At 48.0% G+C, this 14934-nt stretch overlaps 1 protein-coding gene across 1 annotated transcript in view; it reads left to right on the top strand.

Moving 5' to 3' along the window:
- SEMA5A (semaphorin 5A) overlaps positions 1 to 14934 on the top strand; it is a 137157-nt gene that overhangs the window by 67034 nt on the left and 55189 nt on the right. Inside the window, exons 8-9 of the mRNA XM_015409347.1 lie at positions 6897 to 7032; positions 11188 to 11392. Of these exons, the coding sequence (XP_015264833.1) occupies positions 6897 to 7032; positions 11188 to 11392 (341 nt within the window). The remainder of the gene's footprint in view (positions 1 to 6896; positions 7033 to 11187; positions 11393 to 14934) is intronic.

Genomic DNA, 14934 nt, shown 5'->3' on the forward strand with positions numbered 1-14934 from the left:
CGCCGAGACGGCTTTATCAAGGAGGAGAACAGCATTTGGACAGAGGTGACGGTTGAACTTTTCCCACCTGCCATTTTCTGGCTGGGGGGGGGGGGGGACCCCCCCCCAAAAATTTTCTTCCCTGTGAGGAAAGGCTGAAGAGACTGGGCCTTTTCAGTTTAGAAAAGATGCGACTGTCAAAGTTTCTCTCTCGCATCCCAGTCTAGGGATGGGAGAGAAACCAAGCGTTCAGGAACAATTCAACAAACGCCAGGAGAATGTCTGTACACTCCGCAGGCTTTACCAGTAGTCTGCCACCAGGATCTCTCTTTGTAAAACAGTCCCGCACCAAAGCTCAGGAGCAGAGATCCCAAACTCCTCCTTGCTTTATGGGACTGACCCACTTGACCAGCTCTGCACCAGGGCTGCAAACAATTAAGTAACACAGTGGTAGCCTCCTTTGGCGAACGGCTTTAGACACAAGATTCAATCTTAGAAATCAGGTTGCAACAGAGGAAACAGGTCCAGATAATATTGATTATATGTTATCTTTATTCAGTGCACAAGCATGCATATAACACGAGACTAGCAAAAGATAAGAAACAAAAGATATCTATAGTTTGTTCAGCTCCCACGATACAATAGAGGTCCAGAGCTCTTTTTGTAGCAGGAACTCCTTTGGATATTAGGCAACACACCCCTAATGTAGACAACCCTCCAAGAGCTTACAGAGCTCTTCTTACAGGGGCTACTGTAAGCTCATGGAGGACTGGCTACATTAGGGGTGTGTCGCCTAATATGCAAAGGAGCTCCTGCTAAAAAAAGAGCCCTGGGTAGTTCATAATTACCAGGGTGGTGTGCAAATAGTCCAGGGTCTCACCAGGGGATCTTGAAGAGGAACCCCATGGTTTTGTGGGCAGCTAGTCCAGCTTGGCTGCCTAACAGTCTCACTCCATGTTAACAGCAAACAGTCAATCCAAAAGAACTCTTTGTTTCCCAGAGAAGAACTTACTTAACTCTCCTTAACCCCCTGTTTCCCATATGGATCATTGCTGATATACCCCCGTCACCACCAGGCGTGGCCATTTACCCAATACTGAGAGAGTGGGAAGGCATTCCAATCTCTAGTTACCATGCGTTGTCAGGCAAGGTATGTTTTGATTGGCTCGGAGTTGGGCATCCCACTCTAGCCTCTTCTATTGACCATGGGGAATTTCACATTACCCAGTTTCACCTGGTTTCAAGCCGGTAATGATCCATTTTGAAGTGAACCGGTATAGGGCTGCCATTTCACACATGGCTTTCCCCTTCCGGTAAAGAGCTGGATCTGAAGCGGTTTGCCATTTCAGACTGCACCACTTTTTCCCGCTTTCCCCCCGCCATTTTTCGCCCGTGCAGGCAATCTCCAGCTTTTTTTTGAACATTTGCTTTAGAGCACTATAGCACTATAGCACTATAACAAAACACTCCGTGCATTCCAATGGGATTGGTATAATGCTATTCCGTTATAGCGCTATAGCTTTAAAAGCACTGGAGATCGCCCGCGCGGATGAAAAACGGCGGGAAAAAGCGCATCGGAACCGGGAGAGGAAACTGAAGTCTACTTGGAAGTGGTTGACAGGTAAAATGCTTCAGCCCCGTTTCCTAAACGGGACAGAAGCGATTGTGTATGAAATGACAAATATATTCCGGAAGGGAACCGGTTCTCAAACGGTTCTGTCTGAAATGTATTCCTCTTCCGGAATATATCGCCTGTCTTAAATTCCCCATCGTGTCATGTCAGGGAATGCTTTTGATGTGCTAATGTACTGGGCATAGCTCGTCCCATGCTTGGGAAGGCGCTGGCAAGTTGCTCTCTCTTGGCAGAGGTGTCAAAGTGTCTTGTATATGGCAAGCCATTTGCACAGGTGACAGGAATCACGCGGTAGTGTTACCAGCTAGGGCCATCTGGCCCAAGCAGGGAGGATTTTAGAAAAGCCTTTTTCTATACAGCGACAAAGGGGGGGGGGACATGATAAAATGATGTGCGGGGTGAAGAGAGTTGACAAAGAGAAATCTTTCTCCCTCGCCCAAAATGCTAGAACTCCTGGGCATCCAATGAAGCTGACGGGCAGTAGATTCAGGAGGGACCAAAGGAAATACTTCTTCACATAGCGAGTGATAAAAATGTGGGATTCCCTGCCAGAGGGTGTAGTGATGGCCACTGGCATAGACAGCTTCCGAAGGGAATTAGACAGATTCATGGAGGATAGGTCTGTTGGCCTACTAGCCATGGTGACTAAAGGGAACCTCCACATTCACATGCACTCAGCCTCTGAATCCCCGTGCCAGGAGGCAACATCAGGGGAAGGGCTCTGCCTCTGTGCTCTTTTGCTGGCTGTCAAGAGGAACTGGTTGGCCACTGTGTGAAAAAGGATGCTGGATTAGATGGATGACTGTTCTGATCCAGCAGGGCTCTTCTTCTCCTCATATGTACTCCTGCAGGGGAAAATTTATATCTACCCTATTCTTTCCCCAGGGTAGATACAAGAAGCTGGGGGGAGGGGTGGGCTTCTGGTGAGGAGGAAAGGGTTAAAGTTTCCCTCCCTCCCACACTTCTCTTCTCCTTAAAGCAATCCTGGTAGCAAAACTTGCAAAAAAGAAAAAAAAAGTTGTTTAAAATAAATCCGAGAAGGAAGAATGAAAGCATAAGGTATAGTTGAGCCCAAGAAATGCTTGCTCTGCAGATCTCAGGACCAAACTAGCATTATGGTGATGCCATTTTAGAGAAGACTTTGGCCATTTAATGGCAGTGGAGCTGCGGTGGCTCAAGTGGTTAAGACACTGAACTGCAGGCTGTGGAAGGTCGGTAGTTCAGCAGTTCGAGACCCAGGTGTGCTGCGTGACAGAGTGAGCTCCCGTCTCTAGTTCCAGCTCCTGCCAACCTAGCAGTTCGAAAGCAAGAAATTGCAAGTAGATAAATAGGGACCACTTCGGTGGGAAGGGAACAGTGTTCCGTGCGCCTTGGTGTTTAGTCATGCCGGCCCCATGACCACATAAATGTCTTTGGACAGCGCTGGCTCTTCGGCTTTGAAACGGAGATGAGCACCGTAACCCTAGAGTCGGATTCGACTAACTTTCGAGCAAGGGAACCTTTACCTTTTTAATGGCAGTGGAGGGCATGAGTCAGACTCATGGCGGCCATTGACATCTAGTTTGGCTTTCAGGCAGCAGTTTTCCAGCTGTGTGAACAGCCCTGAACAACAGATTTACCTACTCTGGAAATGTCCGATAAAAGTGTACCAACTTTTTTTAAATTTCTCTTTTCAAAAGAAAGATAACTCCGGCGTTCTTTCTGGTATGAATTCTGGGCGTTGGCAAAGAGTTCTTGCACACAGGAACACAAAAAGCTGCCTTATACGGAGCCTGGTGTTGGTCCGTCGAGGTCAGTATTGTCTCTTCTGACCAGCAGTGGTTCTCCAGGGTTTCCCGAAGGTCTTTCACATCACATGCTTTCTGCATGCCAGGAAAATGCTATACCACTGAGCCATTGTCACTTTTGATAAGCCCTGACAACATCTATATATCTAATAGCGAAGGCGCCCCCTGCATGCGGATACCTAAATCCGCGCATCGGGGGCACCTGGGTGGGAGGGAGATTTTCCTGCCCACTTGGGGCAGTCCCCAGGTGCGCACAAAAATCTAAAAAGTTGAAAAAAATATAGGGGGGATATTTAAATCGCCCAAAAGTAAAGGCGCGTTTCCCGCGCATGCGCAGGGATCGCTCTGGGAACTCTGCGGTGGGCTGGCGGCTGGAAGCTGCTCAGACCTCGCTGCTGGAGCCGAGGGAGGGGGAGAGAAGGAGAAGATTGGCCGCCGGAGCCGGAGGGGGATGGAAGGAGATCGGCGGAGGGGGAAGAAGCGAGGGGGCAGAGAGATTGGCGGGGCCCAGCGACTGAAAACCGCTCAGGCCACGCCGCCGGTGTCCGGGGATGGGGGGGGGAAGAGGGCTTACCTGCTGCTGCTGCCTCCTCCTCCTCTTCTCCCCCTCCCCCGCGAGTATCGCAGGTCCCCTTTCTTGTTATATCTAAATCTCATGACACATTATGGAGCACACGCATGGCCACCTTCCCCATCTCCCTGCAGTTTACCTCCCCTCCTCTTTCTCTCTCCTGTCAGGGCTGCCCTCAGCCTGACCGTTATATTCCTAGTTTTTTAGCTCTCTGCTTCTGTCCCCCCAAAATGGCCTTGATTGTTTTTTAAAAAGGGGGCGACACATGCTCGCATGTAACATATAATTAGCTCCCGAGAGAAAGAAGCACAGCTCTTTGCTCATGGTTGAGTCTAGTGGAGAAAAGTCTATATTTTGCTTAGTTCATGTCCCTGACCCACTGTGTTGCATTTTGGATCTAAAGAGGGCTGAATGCTCATCTTTACTCATCAGGGTTTTCCTGATGAGTACATCAGCTATGTATAAAAATGGGAAGAATTGAACCTTCCAGTGTCAAACCTACGGATTCTCCATCTCTGTGTAGATCTCAGTCGTTCGTGAGCGACTGGCACGCGGGTTTCTTATAGAGCCATTTGTCTAAGAGCACAAATGCTTGTTGTGCGAAGGCTGTTTCCTCCAGGGGAGTATGCAGCGTAACGTCTAGCAGCATGCCAATTCAATATTGCACTCAGCTGGAGAGCTCCATGTTGAATGCTTAAGAGGCAGGAGGAACTTGCAAACTGGGGCCATTATAGAACCATGTGGAAAAGTCACTCATTCAAATGGCCGGATTGGAAGTTTTAAGAATGTTTTTGCTGTTTCCTAACTGAGCCATGAGGAGCTGCGGTGGCTCAAGTGGTTAAGACGCTGAACTGCAGGCTGTGGAAGGTCGGTAGTTCAGCAGTTCGAGACCTGGGTGCCGCATGATGGAGTGAGCTCCCGTCTCTAGTTCCAGCTCCTGCCAACCTAGCAGTTCGAAAGCAAGAAATTGCAAGTAGATAAATAGGTGCCATTTCGGTGGGAAGGGAACAGCGTTCTGTGCGCCTTGGTGTTTAGTCATGCCGGCCACATGACCACGGAAACGTCTTCGGACAGCGCTGGCTCTTCGGCTTGGAAACGGAGATGAGCACCTCAGCCCTAGAGTCGGACTCGACTGGCTTTCGAGCAAGGGAACCTTTACCTTTTTAACTGAACCATAGTAACAATTTTCATAGCAAAATCAGGGTGGGTATAAAAAGAAGTATCCTTGTCTCGCTTGAAAATCGTCTGGTTTGCGTGCAGAAGATCCCAGGTTCAATTCCCTGCCATCTGCAGAGGAAAGGATCAGGTGGGACGTGATGTGAAAGACTTCCAGTGGAAACGTTAGAAAGCCAGTGCCGGTCACAGCAGACAATATAGACGCAGAGAGGTCTGATTCAGTATAAAGTACCTTCATATGTTTCCTTACTGAACCAAGAGAAAGATTTTTCTGTGGAAAATCAGGAGACCCGGAGCGATTTCTCACTAGAGCTGCCTCGCAGCGCAGCCCCGTTTCCCCCAACACAAACATGTCAATTTCACACCCGAGGCTGCGGGGCTGCATTTGACTCGGGGCTTCGCCCGATTTCCTCCGCAGTTTCATGATCCCCAAAAACCAGGATCACGAAACTGCGGAGGAAATCAGGCGAAGCCGCGAGTCAAAATGCAGCCCCGCACAGTGGGGCAAACCCCGGAGGCAAAATGCAGCCCCGGCGCCTCGGGTGTGAAATTGACATGTTTGTGTCGGGGCAAACGGCCGCTGCGAGGCAGCTCTAGTGAGAAATCGCCCCCGGAGAAATGCTGCTGGCCAGAGGAGATGCTGCTGCTCATGATCGACCAATAGCCTGACTGAGTGTGAGGCAGTTTCATGTGTTCATTGCTGTTTGATTAGATATTAAGTGGGGTTTTTTTTTGGGGGGGGGGAGGCTTAAATACAGGTACACACTGTGGGGATATCCCCTTCTGCTCCTCGGACAAAAGCAGTGCCCTGAAATTGCACTTTTCACGTGAATTCCTGAAAAAGTATGACGCATTACATATGAGGTAATTTATGATGAAATGTAAATAACTATGGCCCCACTGGTGGACCTCCTGAGGGCACCTGGTATTTCTGGCCACTGTGTGACACAGAGTGTTGGACTGGATGGGCCTTTGGCCTGATCCAACATTGGCATCTCTTATGTTCTTAGGACTGGATGGGCCACTGGCCTGATCCAACACTGGCTTCTGTTATGTTCTTATAAGAGGGAACTAGGTAAACATGTGGAGCAGAAGTCCATTTGTGGCTATTAGCCACAAGGTATAGATAGGAACTCTCAGTCTGGGGCAAGGGATGCTCTGTATTCTTGGTGCTTGCGGGGGGTCAACAGTGGGAGGGCTTCTAATGTCCTGGCCCCACTGGTGGACCTCCTGAGGGCACCTGGTATTTCTGGCCACTGTGTGACACAGAGTGTTCGACTGGATGGGCCTTTGGCCTGATCCAACATTGGCATCTCTTATGTTCTTAGGACTGGATGGGCCACTGGCCTGATCCAACACTGGCTTCTGTTATGTTCTTATAAGAGGGAACTAGGTAAACATGTGGAGCAGAAGTCCATTTGTGGCTATTAGCCACAAGGTATAGATAGGAACTCTCAGTCTGGGGCAAGGGATGCTCTGTATTCTTGGTGCTTGCGGGGGGTCAACAGTGGGAGGGCTTCTAATGTCCTGGCCCCACTGCTGGACCTCCTGAGGGCACCTGGTATTTCTGGCCACTGTGTGATACAGAGTGTTCGACTGGATGGGCCTTTGGCCTGATCCAACATTGGCATCTTTTATGTTCTTATGGCTATGGAGGGAAAGTGTTGCTTTTCCCAAGTATTCTGCTTGAGATCTCTCTTCATCTTCTAGTCTTCTTTCTCCCCCCCCCCATTACCATGTGTTTTTATAGGAACAGCATTGCCGTCTCGGCTGTCTGTGTGTTCAACATGACTGCCATAACCCAGGTCTTCAACGGCCCTTTCAAGTACCAGGAGAACTCGCGGTCTGCCTGGCTGCCATATCCAAACCCGAACCCTAGCTTCCAGGTACTTAAATACAAAAGAAGAATGCGAAACTGTATCTACATATCCTTATATCTATACCGTATCTACAATCCCATGTTTAGATGGCTAATGATATTGATCGAAAATTCTGGAGGGTTCTGAGATTTTGCAATAAGCCCACATCGCTATTAGGAATGTCAGTAGGCGAGCCGGTATTTTGTCATGGTGAGAGTGTTCGACTAGGATTTGGGGGGAACCAGGTTTGAATCCCCGTCCTACCATGGAAGCTCACTGGGTTGTTGTGACAACCAGGGCTTTTTTTCTGGGGGAATGTGCCAGAACACAGGTTTGGAACCTCTTCGACAAAATCCTTTTAAAAACGTTTAAAAGTTCATGAATTTTCAGTAAAGTCAAAGTCAGATACCTTTAGTGGCCTAACAGTAAAATGCATAGATATACAATAACACAGTGTGAAAATTTAAAAGCATAATGAACAAAATAAATCATTCGTTTAGGAGCATAGATCTAACTTTGGCTGCTTCGGCAAGAAACTCGGCCACTATAGCTGTGATATCAGGATTAACATCCTTTAGAAGATACTGAATAGCTTTTTCCTTATTAGAACTAGAATTAAGAGGAAATAAAGATGACAACAATTCTTTGTGTAGGGCTGAGTGAAACTGACAGTCAAAAATAATATGATACATTGGATCCACAGATTTTAAAGGGCATGAACATAACCTTTCATGTAGGGGAATTTTATTAAACCGGCCTGAGAGCACTTTTGAGGGTAAAACATTTAGATGGGCTAATGTGAAGGCTATACAGTGTGAGGGCTGAACTAAGTTATGGAAAAAATGGGCCATCTGGCCATACTGAATTGGGAGATTCAACTGAGCCTGAGAGAATATACAAAATTGTGCAGGAGATAACATTTAAAGTTCAAATACAGATTGAATGGAACCCAAGGAGTCCAAGTGCCAGAAGCAGGTAGGTAACAGGATTGGATCCACAAGCAAGTGGATCCCAAAGTGCTAAAAGCCCACCCTCACCTCCACCGTAGGGTGGAGAAAGAGGTGTGGACATGTAATTTTCCCTTGTTTATTTCTTATTTTGGCACCTACGGGACCAAATGTCCCTTTCCCATAACATTTTTTTCTGATATTCCAAAACAATAATCCAGGCTGAGCTTTTCTTATTGGTCATGAGACTGGTCTGGTTTGTGAGAGTTGCAGGTGTGTTCATGAATCTTCAGGCTTGGTCAGCAATCAGCAATGCATGCTGGGGCTTTCCGGTGTTTCAGACTGGGGTTCAAGGAAAAGTATTCTTGAATAACATGATAGTGTGTGCTAACATTTGGGGGGGAGTCTTCCCCCCCATATATGTGAAACCCAGTCCTATGCAATCTCGTCCTCATGGCATCTTAGCTTTGTTGTCAAAGTTAGTTATCTTAGCTTATCCCAGTCGACACACCAGTACCTGAACTCCCTCAGCCGAATCCAGAAATTTTCCCAAAGCCAATGGCACAATCACACAAAATAGGATCAAATTTTTATCAATCCATGTTTCTCTTCACCCCATAATATCATGTAGGGTCAAACATCATTGAGTTTCTCTCATGGGAGGAGTCTTCTGTGGTAAAAATCCATGTGGTAAAAATCCATTTGAACAAGCTTGGGCAAGTTGTCCCGCTTAACAAAAGCTTTCTCACAATACTAAGAGGTGCTTTCCCAGTGTTTACAGCTACTTGTGGGCAGTGTTCCCTCTAAGCCGAGTTAGTGTGAGCTAGCTCACAGTTTTTTAGCCTCCAGCTCACACATTTTTGTCTTAGCTCAGGAAGGATGACTCCAGAGCAAACTAATTTATGCAGTAGCCAAATCTCTTGCTCACAACTTTCATGCCAGTCACTCACAAAGTAGAGTTTTTGCTCACAAGACTCCACAGCCTAGAGGGAACATTGCTTGTGGGTTGATGTGCCTCGTGGAATGCACAACAGCCATTTGGGGATGCATGGTTGCAATGTCAGCAGCAGTCATAATTTCTGATGGCAAACTACAAAAGAGTTGGAAATCCATTTGGTTTGAAGATGGAGGTTGTAACTAGGCCAATTCCGGGTCAAAAAGGTACTGGATCAACGTATGTGTTCATTGGACACATCCAGAGTTAGAGAGTTGGAGACAGCTTTTGCATATACATTGTTGTTGTAGTTGTTTGAATTGCCATAGTCATATACTTTGACTGGTGGATGGTGTTCTGCAATTCAAGATCTACCCAAGTTCTTGGGAACTGCAGACGTATCTTTGCAGGATTCATGCTGTTGCAAGGAACACTGTCTTCTGGAGCTTAGCCGGTGTTATTTGCTCAATGCCCGGAATGTCCAGGTGTTTCTTGAGACTTCTAGGCACTGCTCCAAGGGCTCCAATTATTATTATTACTATTTCATTAAATTTTTATCCCACCCTTCCCCCAGCAGTTGAGGCTCGGGATGGTTAACAATATAAATTAAGAGCCAGTTTGATGTAGTGGTTAAGTGTGCGGACTCTAATCTGGGAGAACCGGTTTGATTCCCCACTCCTCCACTTGCACCTGGCTGAATGGCCTTGGGCAAGCCGTAGCTCTCATAAGGAGCTGTTCTCGAAAAAGAGCAGTTTCTGTCAAGAGCTCTCTCAGCCCCACCAACCTCACAGGCAGTGTTCCCTCTGAGTTAGTGTGAGCTAGCTCACAGTTTTTTAGCCTCTGGCTCACACATTTTTGTCCTAGCTCAGGAAGGATGGCTCCAGAACAAACTAATTTATGCAGCAGCCAAATCTCCTGCTCACAACTTTAATGCCAATAGCTCACAAAGTAGAATTTTTGCTCACAGGGCTCCATAGCTTAGAGGGAACTTTGCTCACAGGGTGTCTGTTGTGGGGAGGGGAAGGGAAAGGAGTTTGTAAGCCGCTCTGAGACACCTTTCGGTAGTGAAGGGCGGGGTATAAATCCAATCTCCTCCTCCTCCTCCTAAATGCAAAAACATAGATAGGCCCCGGCCAGACGTGCTGAAAAACACGCAGGGGGGGGGGGGAAGCGCGGCTATTTGCGCCGTCGCATTCTGATACACTATTATGTGATCAGACGCAACGGCTGCTTCTCCACAGCAAAGAGAATGACAGGGAGGCTTCCATAGGCGGCCCGTGGCAAAGCGTTTGCTAGTACATGTGGTGTGCTAGTTTTTTACTGCGCGGCTTCGGCGGCTTGCCACGGGTTCGCCATGGGAGTGCTACACCTCCCAGATGTTCCTGTGTGATCGCGCCCGGATACTCCGCGGGATTCCCGTGCCTTCAGCGGGGCAAATGCTCCATGTGACCGGAGCCCTTAAAATGCAAATATTTTGTAAAACAGTATACTGACGCTCTGGCACACATACATGCACTGCAAATTTAGGTAAATTAGCTACATATACGAACCCTCTCTCACCCCCAGCGTTATTTTATGGCATTTTGAATTTGAAGTTTAAAAAAAAAATGTCCCGGTCCTTAGCAGCCGGAGGGCTGTGCCGTGTAATTGCCCCTCCCTTGCCTGTTCTCTTCACCCAGCAAACAACTCGACAAGGGATTTACTTGGCCTCTGCCCTGTTGGTCTGACCCTGCAGGAGCTTTGGCCACTGTGTGAAACAGGATGCTGGTCTATGTTCCCTCTCAGCTGTGGAGTCTTGTGAGCAGAAATTCTACTTTGTGAGCTACCGGCAATTAAAGTTGTGAGCGAGTGATTTGGCCACTGCATAAATTAGTTTGCTCTGGAGCCATCCTTTCTGAGCCAAGACAAAAACGTGTGAGCCGGAGGCTAAAAAACGGTGAGCTGGCTCACACTAAGCTTAGAGGGAACACTGCTGGTCTAGATGGACGGCTGGCCTGATGCAGCAGTCTGTATTTACGTTCTTCAGGTTCCTTACATTTGGGATGGCAGACAGCTACCAAACTGTCCCTCTCCTTTTTTTGCTTTTGTTTTGACTTTTAATATTCTGCATGATTTTCATTTGGTCAGTGCATGACTTGCTAGTATGAAAAAAAAATATTTTGAGTATATCGGGTAGCCAGATAATGGGGGTTTATTGCACAGATTTATGTAAGATCTAGCATGGGGGAGGGGGTGCCTGGGAGCTTGCTGTATGTCTTGGATGTCTCTTTTGTTAACAGGCGTGATCTCATCTATTTCCAGTGTGGCACTATGGACCAAGGCCTTTATCTGAATCTGACCGAAAGGAATCTCCAGGATGCTCAGAAATTTATTCTGATGCACGAGGTCATTCAGCCAGTCACACCCGTTCCTTATTTCATGGAGGACAACAGCCGGTTTTCTCACGTGGTCGTGGATGTGGTACAAGGCAAAGAGATGCTCTTCCAAGTCATCTATTTGGCCACAGGTAAATGGCTGACTTACGGTCCTGGGGGATTCTTGTGGCCCCGGGCGCCCGCTCTTTAGCGTGTATGAGCCCCTCCCAAGACATCTGGTACAAATCCCACAGTTCACAGATGACTTTAAACAGGGGTCCCTGACCTTTTTGAGCCTGCAGGCACCTTTGCAATTCTGGTGCAGTGGGTGTGTGTATGTGTGTGTATAGCCACACAGTGGCTGCCACAAAATGGCTGCTGCAGGAGGCAGACCCAGCCGCAAAAGGGCTGCAGCTTACCTCAGGTCACACAATGAACACGCTTGTGTTGTGGTAGCAACTGCTGCCAAAACGGTATTCTGGAAAAATCTGCACAGCGAATCAAATCTCCAGCCGTGCCGGGCAAAAGCCACACCTGGCCCTGCCCACTCCATAAACACATTTGACGGCTCCAGAAGAGGGTTGCCGGGCAGCGTGCTTGGGGACCCCTGACTCAAGACTACATCCAGTGACTGATAAAATAATATAAATGATGAAATGAGTGTAAAATGGTACGGAAAGAGAAGTCCCATTTCGCAAGCATCCATTGTTGTTGTTGTTCAGTCGCACAGTCGAGTCCGACTCTCCGCGACCCCATGGACCAGCTCTTGCCAGGCCTTCCTGTCTTCCGCCGTCCTCTAAAGTTGGCTCAATTTCATGTTCGTTGCATCGGTGACACCGTCTAACCATCTCATCCTTTGCCGTCCCCGTCTTCTTTGACCTTCAGTCTTTCCCAGCATCAGGGTCTTCTCCAGGGAGTGCTCGCTTCACATTTGGTGGCCAAAGTATTTGAGCTTCAGTTTCATTATCTGGCCTTCCAGGGAACAGATTCTCCTCCCTACTCAGTCTTCTGGTGGTTACAGATTCAGTACTGAACTGAAAACACTTTAATATGTAGACTTCATTGTAGACTGTGAATTCCCCCCCAAAAGGCTCAACACAGGTAATAAATGCATGAAGCTGCCTTATTTTAAGTCAGACCACTAGTCCATCAATGGCTAGTCTTGTCTACTCAGACTGGCAGTGGTTCTCCTGGGTCTCAGGCAGAGGTCTTTCACATCACCTACAACACGGGACCAGAACAAAGCTAAGAAACAAACGACTGAAATGCAAGCTGGACATTTTGAGAATGTTCTCTGACTTCGAAAATGCTAAAATGTGAATATGGTACAAAATGTCCTTTTCCCCTTCCCGTGCTGACTTAACAGCGATCCGCTGTGAGCTGTATGCAGAAAGTGTTAAGCTGAGAAAAGTGTTTCTGCATCAGAACGGTTTTCAACGGCTTCTAGCCTCCCCTCCCCTGCACCACAAGGCTCTAGATAATTAGTTTTCATTCCTCATGAAGTTGGTGAGAAATATTAAATATTAAGGCAATTTTTGGTATAATCTCAGCAACATTACTGAGGGTTTAAAAAAACAACGCCTTGATGACAAAATAAAAGCTATTCGGGTTAAAGTGTGTACAATACCCTTTGTATGGTAGATAATGCAGTCGAGGCAAACGGTCTCCTAAGAGATAATCCAGCAGTTTCTGTATCGGATTGCATCTGTTGGTGTACAGGTGCAAATCTTGAATGTGTAGTGTAAGCATGCATCTGTTTCTGTATGTGGTCTGTATGTGAGAGCGGGGCTAGAAGTAAACCTTTCACCCCACAGCACTCTGGAAAAAAACATCCGTTGGCTATCCTCTGTTTCTCCTGCTTCTCTTGTAACGCCCCTTTCCCCCCTCACCAACAATCAAATGCACATGAAAGCTTATACTCAAAATTAAACTTTGTTGGTCTTAAAGGGGCCCCTGGACTCAAACGTTATTCCACCCTTGAGCATAATATTCATTTTTTGGATTGCTGTCTATATGATCAGGGTGTCTGATATCTCTGTCTATATAATCTGTATACAACATCTGTCTATATAATCAGTCAATCCGAAAAGAAATCAACCCTGATTGTTCCCTGGAAGGCCAGATAATGAAACTGAAGCTCAAATACTTTGGCCACCCAATGAGAAGGGAGCACTCACTGGAGAAGACCCTGATGCTGGGAAAGATTGAAGGTCAAAGAAGACGGGGACGGCAAAGGACGAGATGGTTAGACAGTGTCATCGATGCAACGGACATGAAGTTGAGCAAACTTCAGAGGACGGCGGAAGACAGGAGGGGCTGGCGTGATCTGGTCCATGGGGTCCCGAAGAGTCGGACTCGACTGTGCGACTGAACAACAACAACTATATGATCAGAGGATAAATATGACTCTAAGTCAGCCTGTAAGCACTGACAGCCGTAATACAAACACCAGACCATCTTCCCCCAACACATCCCACCCCACCTCTCTTTCACTGTACATCCCATTATGGGAAAAATCATGGAAGGTCAAACTCATGGACCTTATAGCAGGAACTCCTTTGCATATTAGGTGACAACCCCCTAATGTAGCCAATCCTCCAAGAGCTTACAGAGCTCTTGGAGGATTGGCTACACGAGGGGTGTGTCGCCTAATAGGGAGCGGTGGCGCAGGTGGCGCAGGTGGCTAAATGCCTGCTAGTAACATCTATGAACAGCTGCTACAGCTGTTTGAAACCCGCCACGGCCAGAATGAGCACCTGGCCCTTGGCCCAGCTCCCGCTAACCCAGCGGTTCGAAAGCAGGAATTAACATCAAAACTTCGAGTAGATAAATTGGGTACCTACCTTAGATGGTAGGGAGCACCCTCCCCCGTCGAGGAGGTTTGTGGAGTGTCGGTGGCGAGCGGTGAATGGCAGAGCGGCGAGCGGCAAAAAGATGGCGACCGAGTGCAACATCCACGGCGGACCGGACGCAGTGGAGAGGCGGAGCCAGGAGACGCGAGGTTTGTGGAAGGCGGAGGCGCGGCGGTGCCTAAGCGGACGGAGCCGGAGCCACGCCGAAGCGTACCTGTGCACCAGAGGGGCCTGCCGATCCACCACCGGAAAACCGTGAGGAGAAGGAGGAAGTGAGAGCCGGAAGCCGGAAAAAGCCGAGCCGACAAGCCGACCGGGAGAAAGAAGATCAACAAAGACCTCCACAGGGTGCCGGTAGGGCAATCCCCATCCCCAGTATATGTGGCCATAGGTAGGGATAAGCGATTAACTGTAAGCCGCTCAGAGACCCCCCTGGGGGTTCGAGCGGGGTAGAAAGTCGAAAGATAAATAAATAAATAAATAAGTAAATAATAGGCAAAGGAGTCCCTGCTACAAAAAGAGCCCTGCGTTACGCTGAAATGAAAGCAAGTGGGGTTCTCCCTTGATCTCTCCCTGACAAATCCCCTTATGCTCCTGAAAACTCCCCACATTTCTCCCCGCTGGGAACCCAAAGTAGCTCACACTCTTCTCCTCTCTCTTCCATTTTATCCTCCCAACAACCACCCTATAAAGTAGGCTAGGCTGAGCGTGTGTGAGTGGCCCCAGGTCACCCAGCAAGCTTTTGTAGCACAACGGGGGTTCAAACCGGGTTCTCCCAGACCTTAGTCTGACACATGGACCACTGTGCTAAGAAAGGCAAGAGAACACGTGCACTCCATCCT

Source organism: Gekko japonicus, unplaced genomic scaffold, assembly GCF_001447785.1.
Source record: "Gekko japonicus isolate JY-2015 unplaced genomic scaffold, Gekko_japonicus_V1.1 scaffold707, whole genome shotgun sequence".
Classification (NCBI taxonomy): domain Eukaryota; kingdom Metazoa; phylum Chordata; class Lepidosauria; order Squamata; family Gekkonidae; genus Gekko; species Gekko japonicus.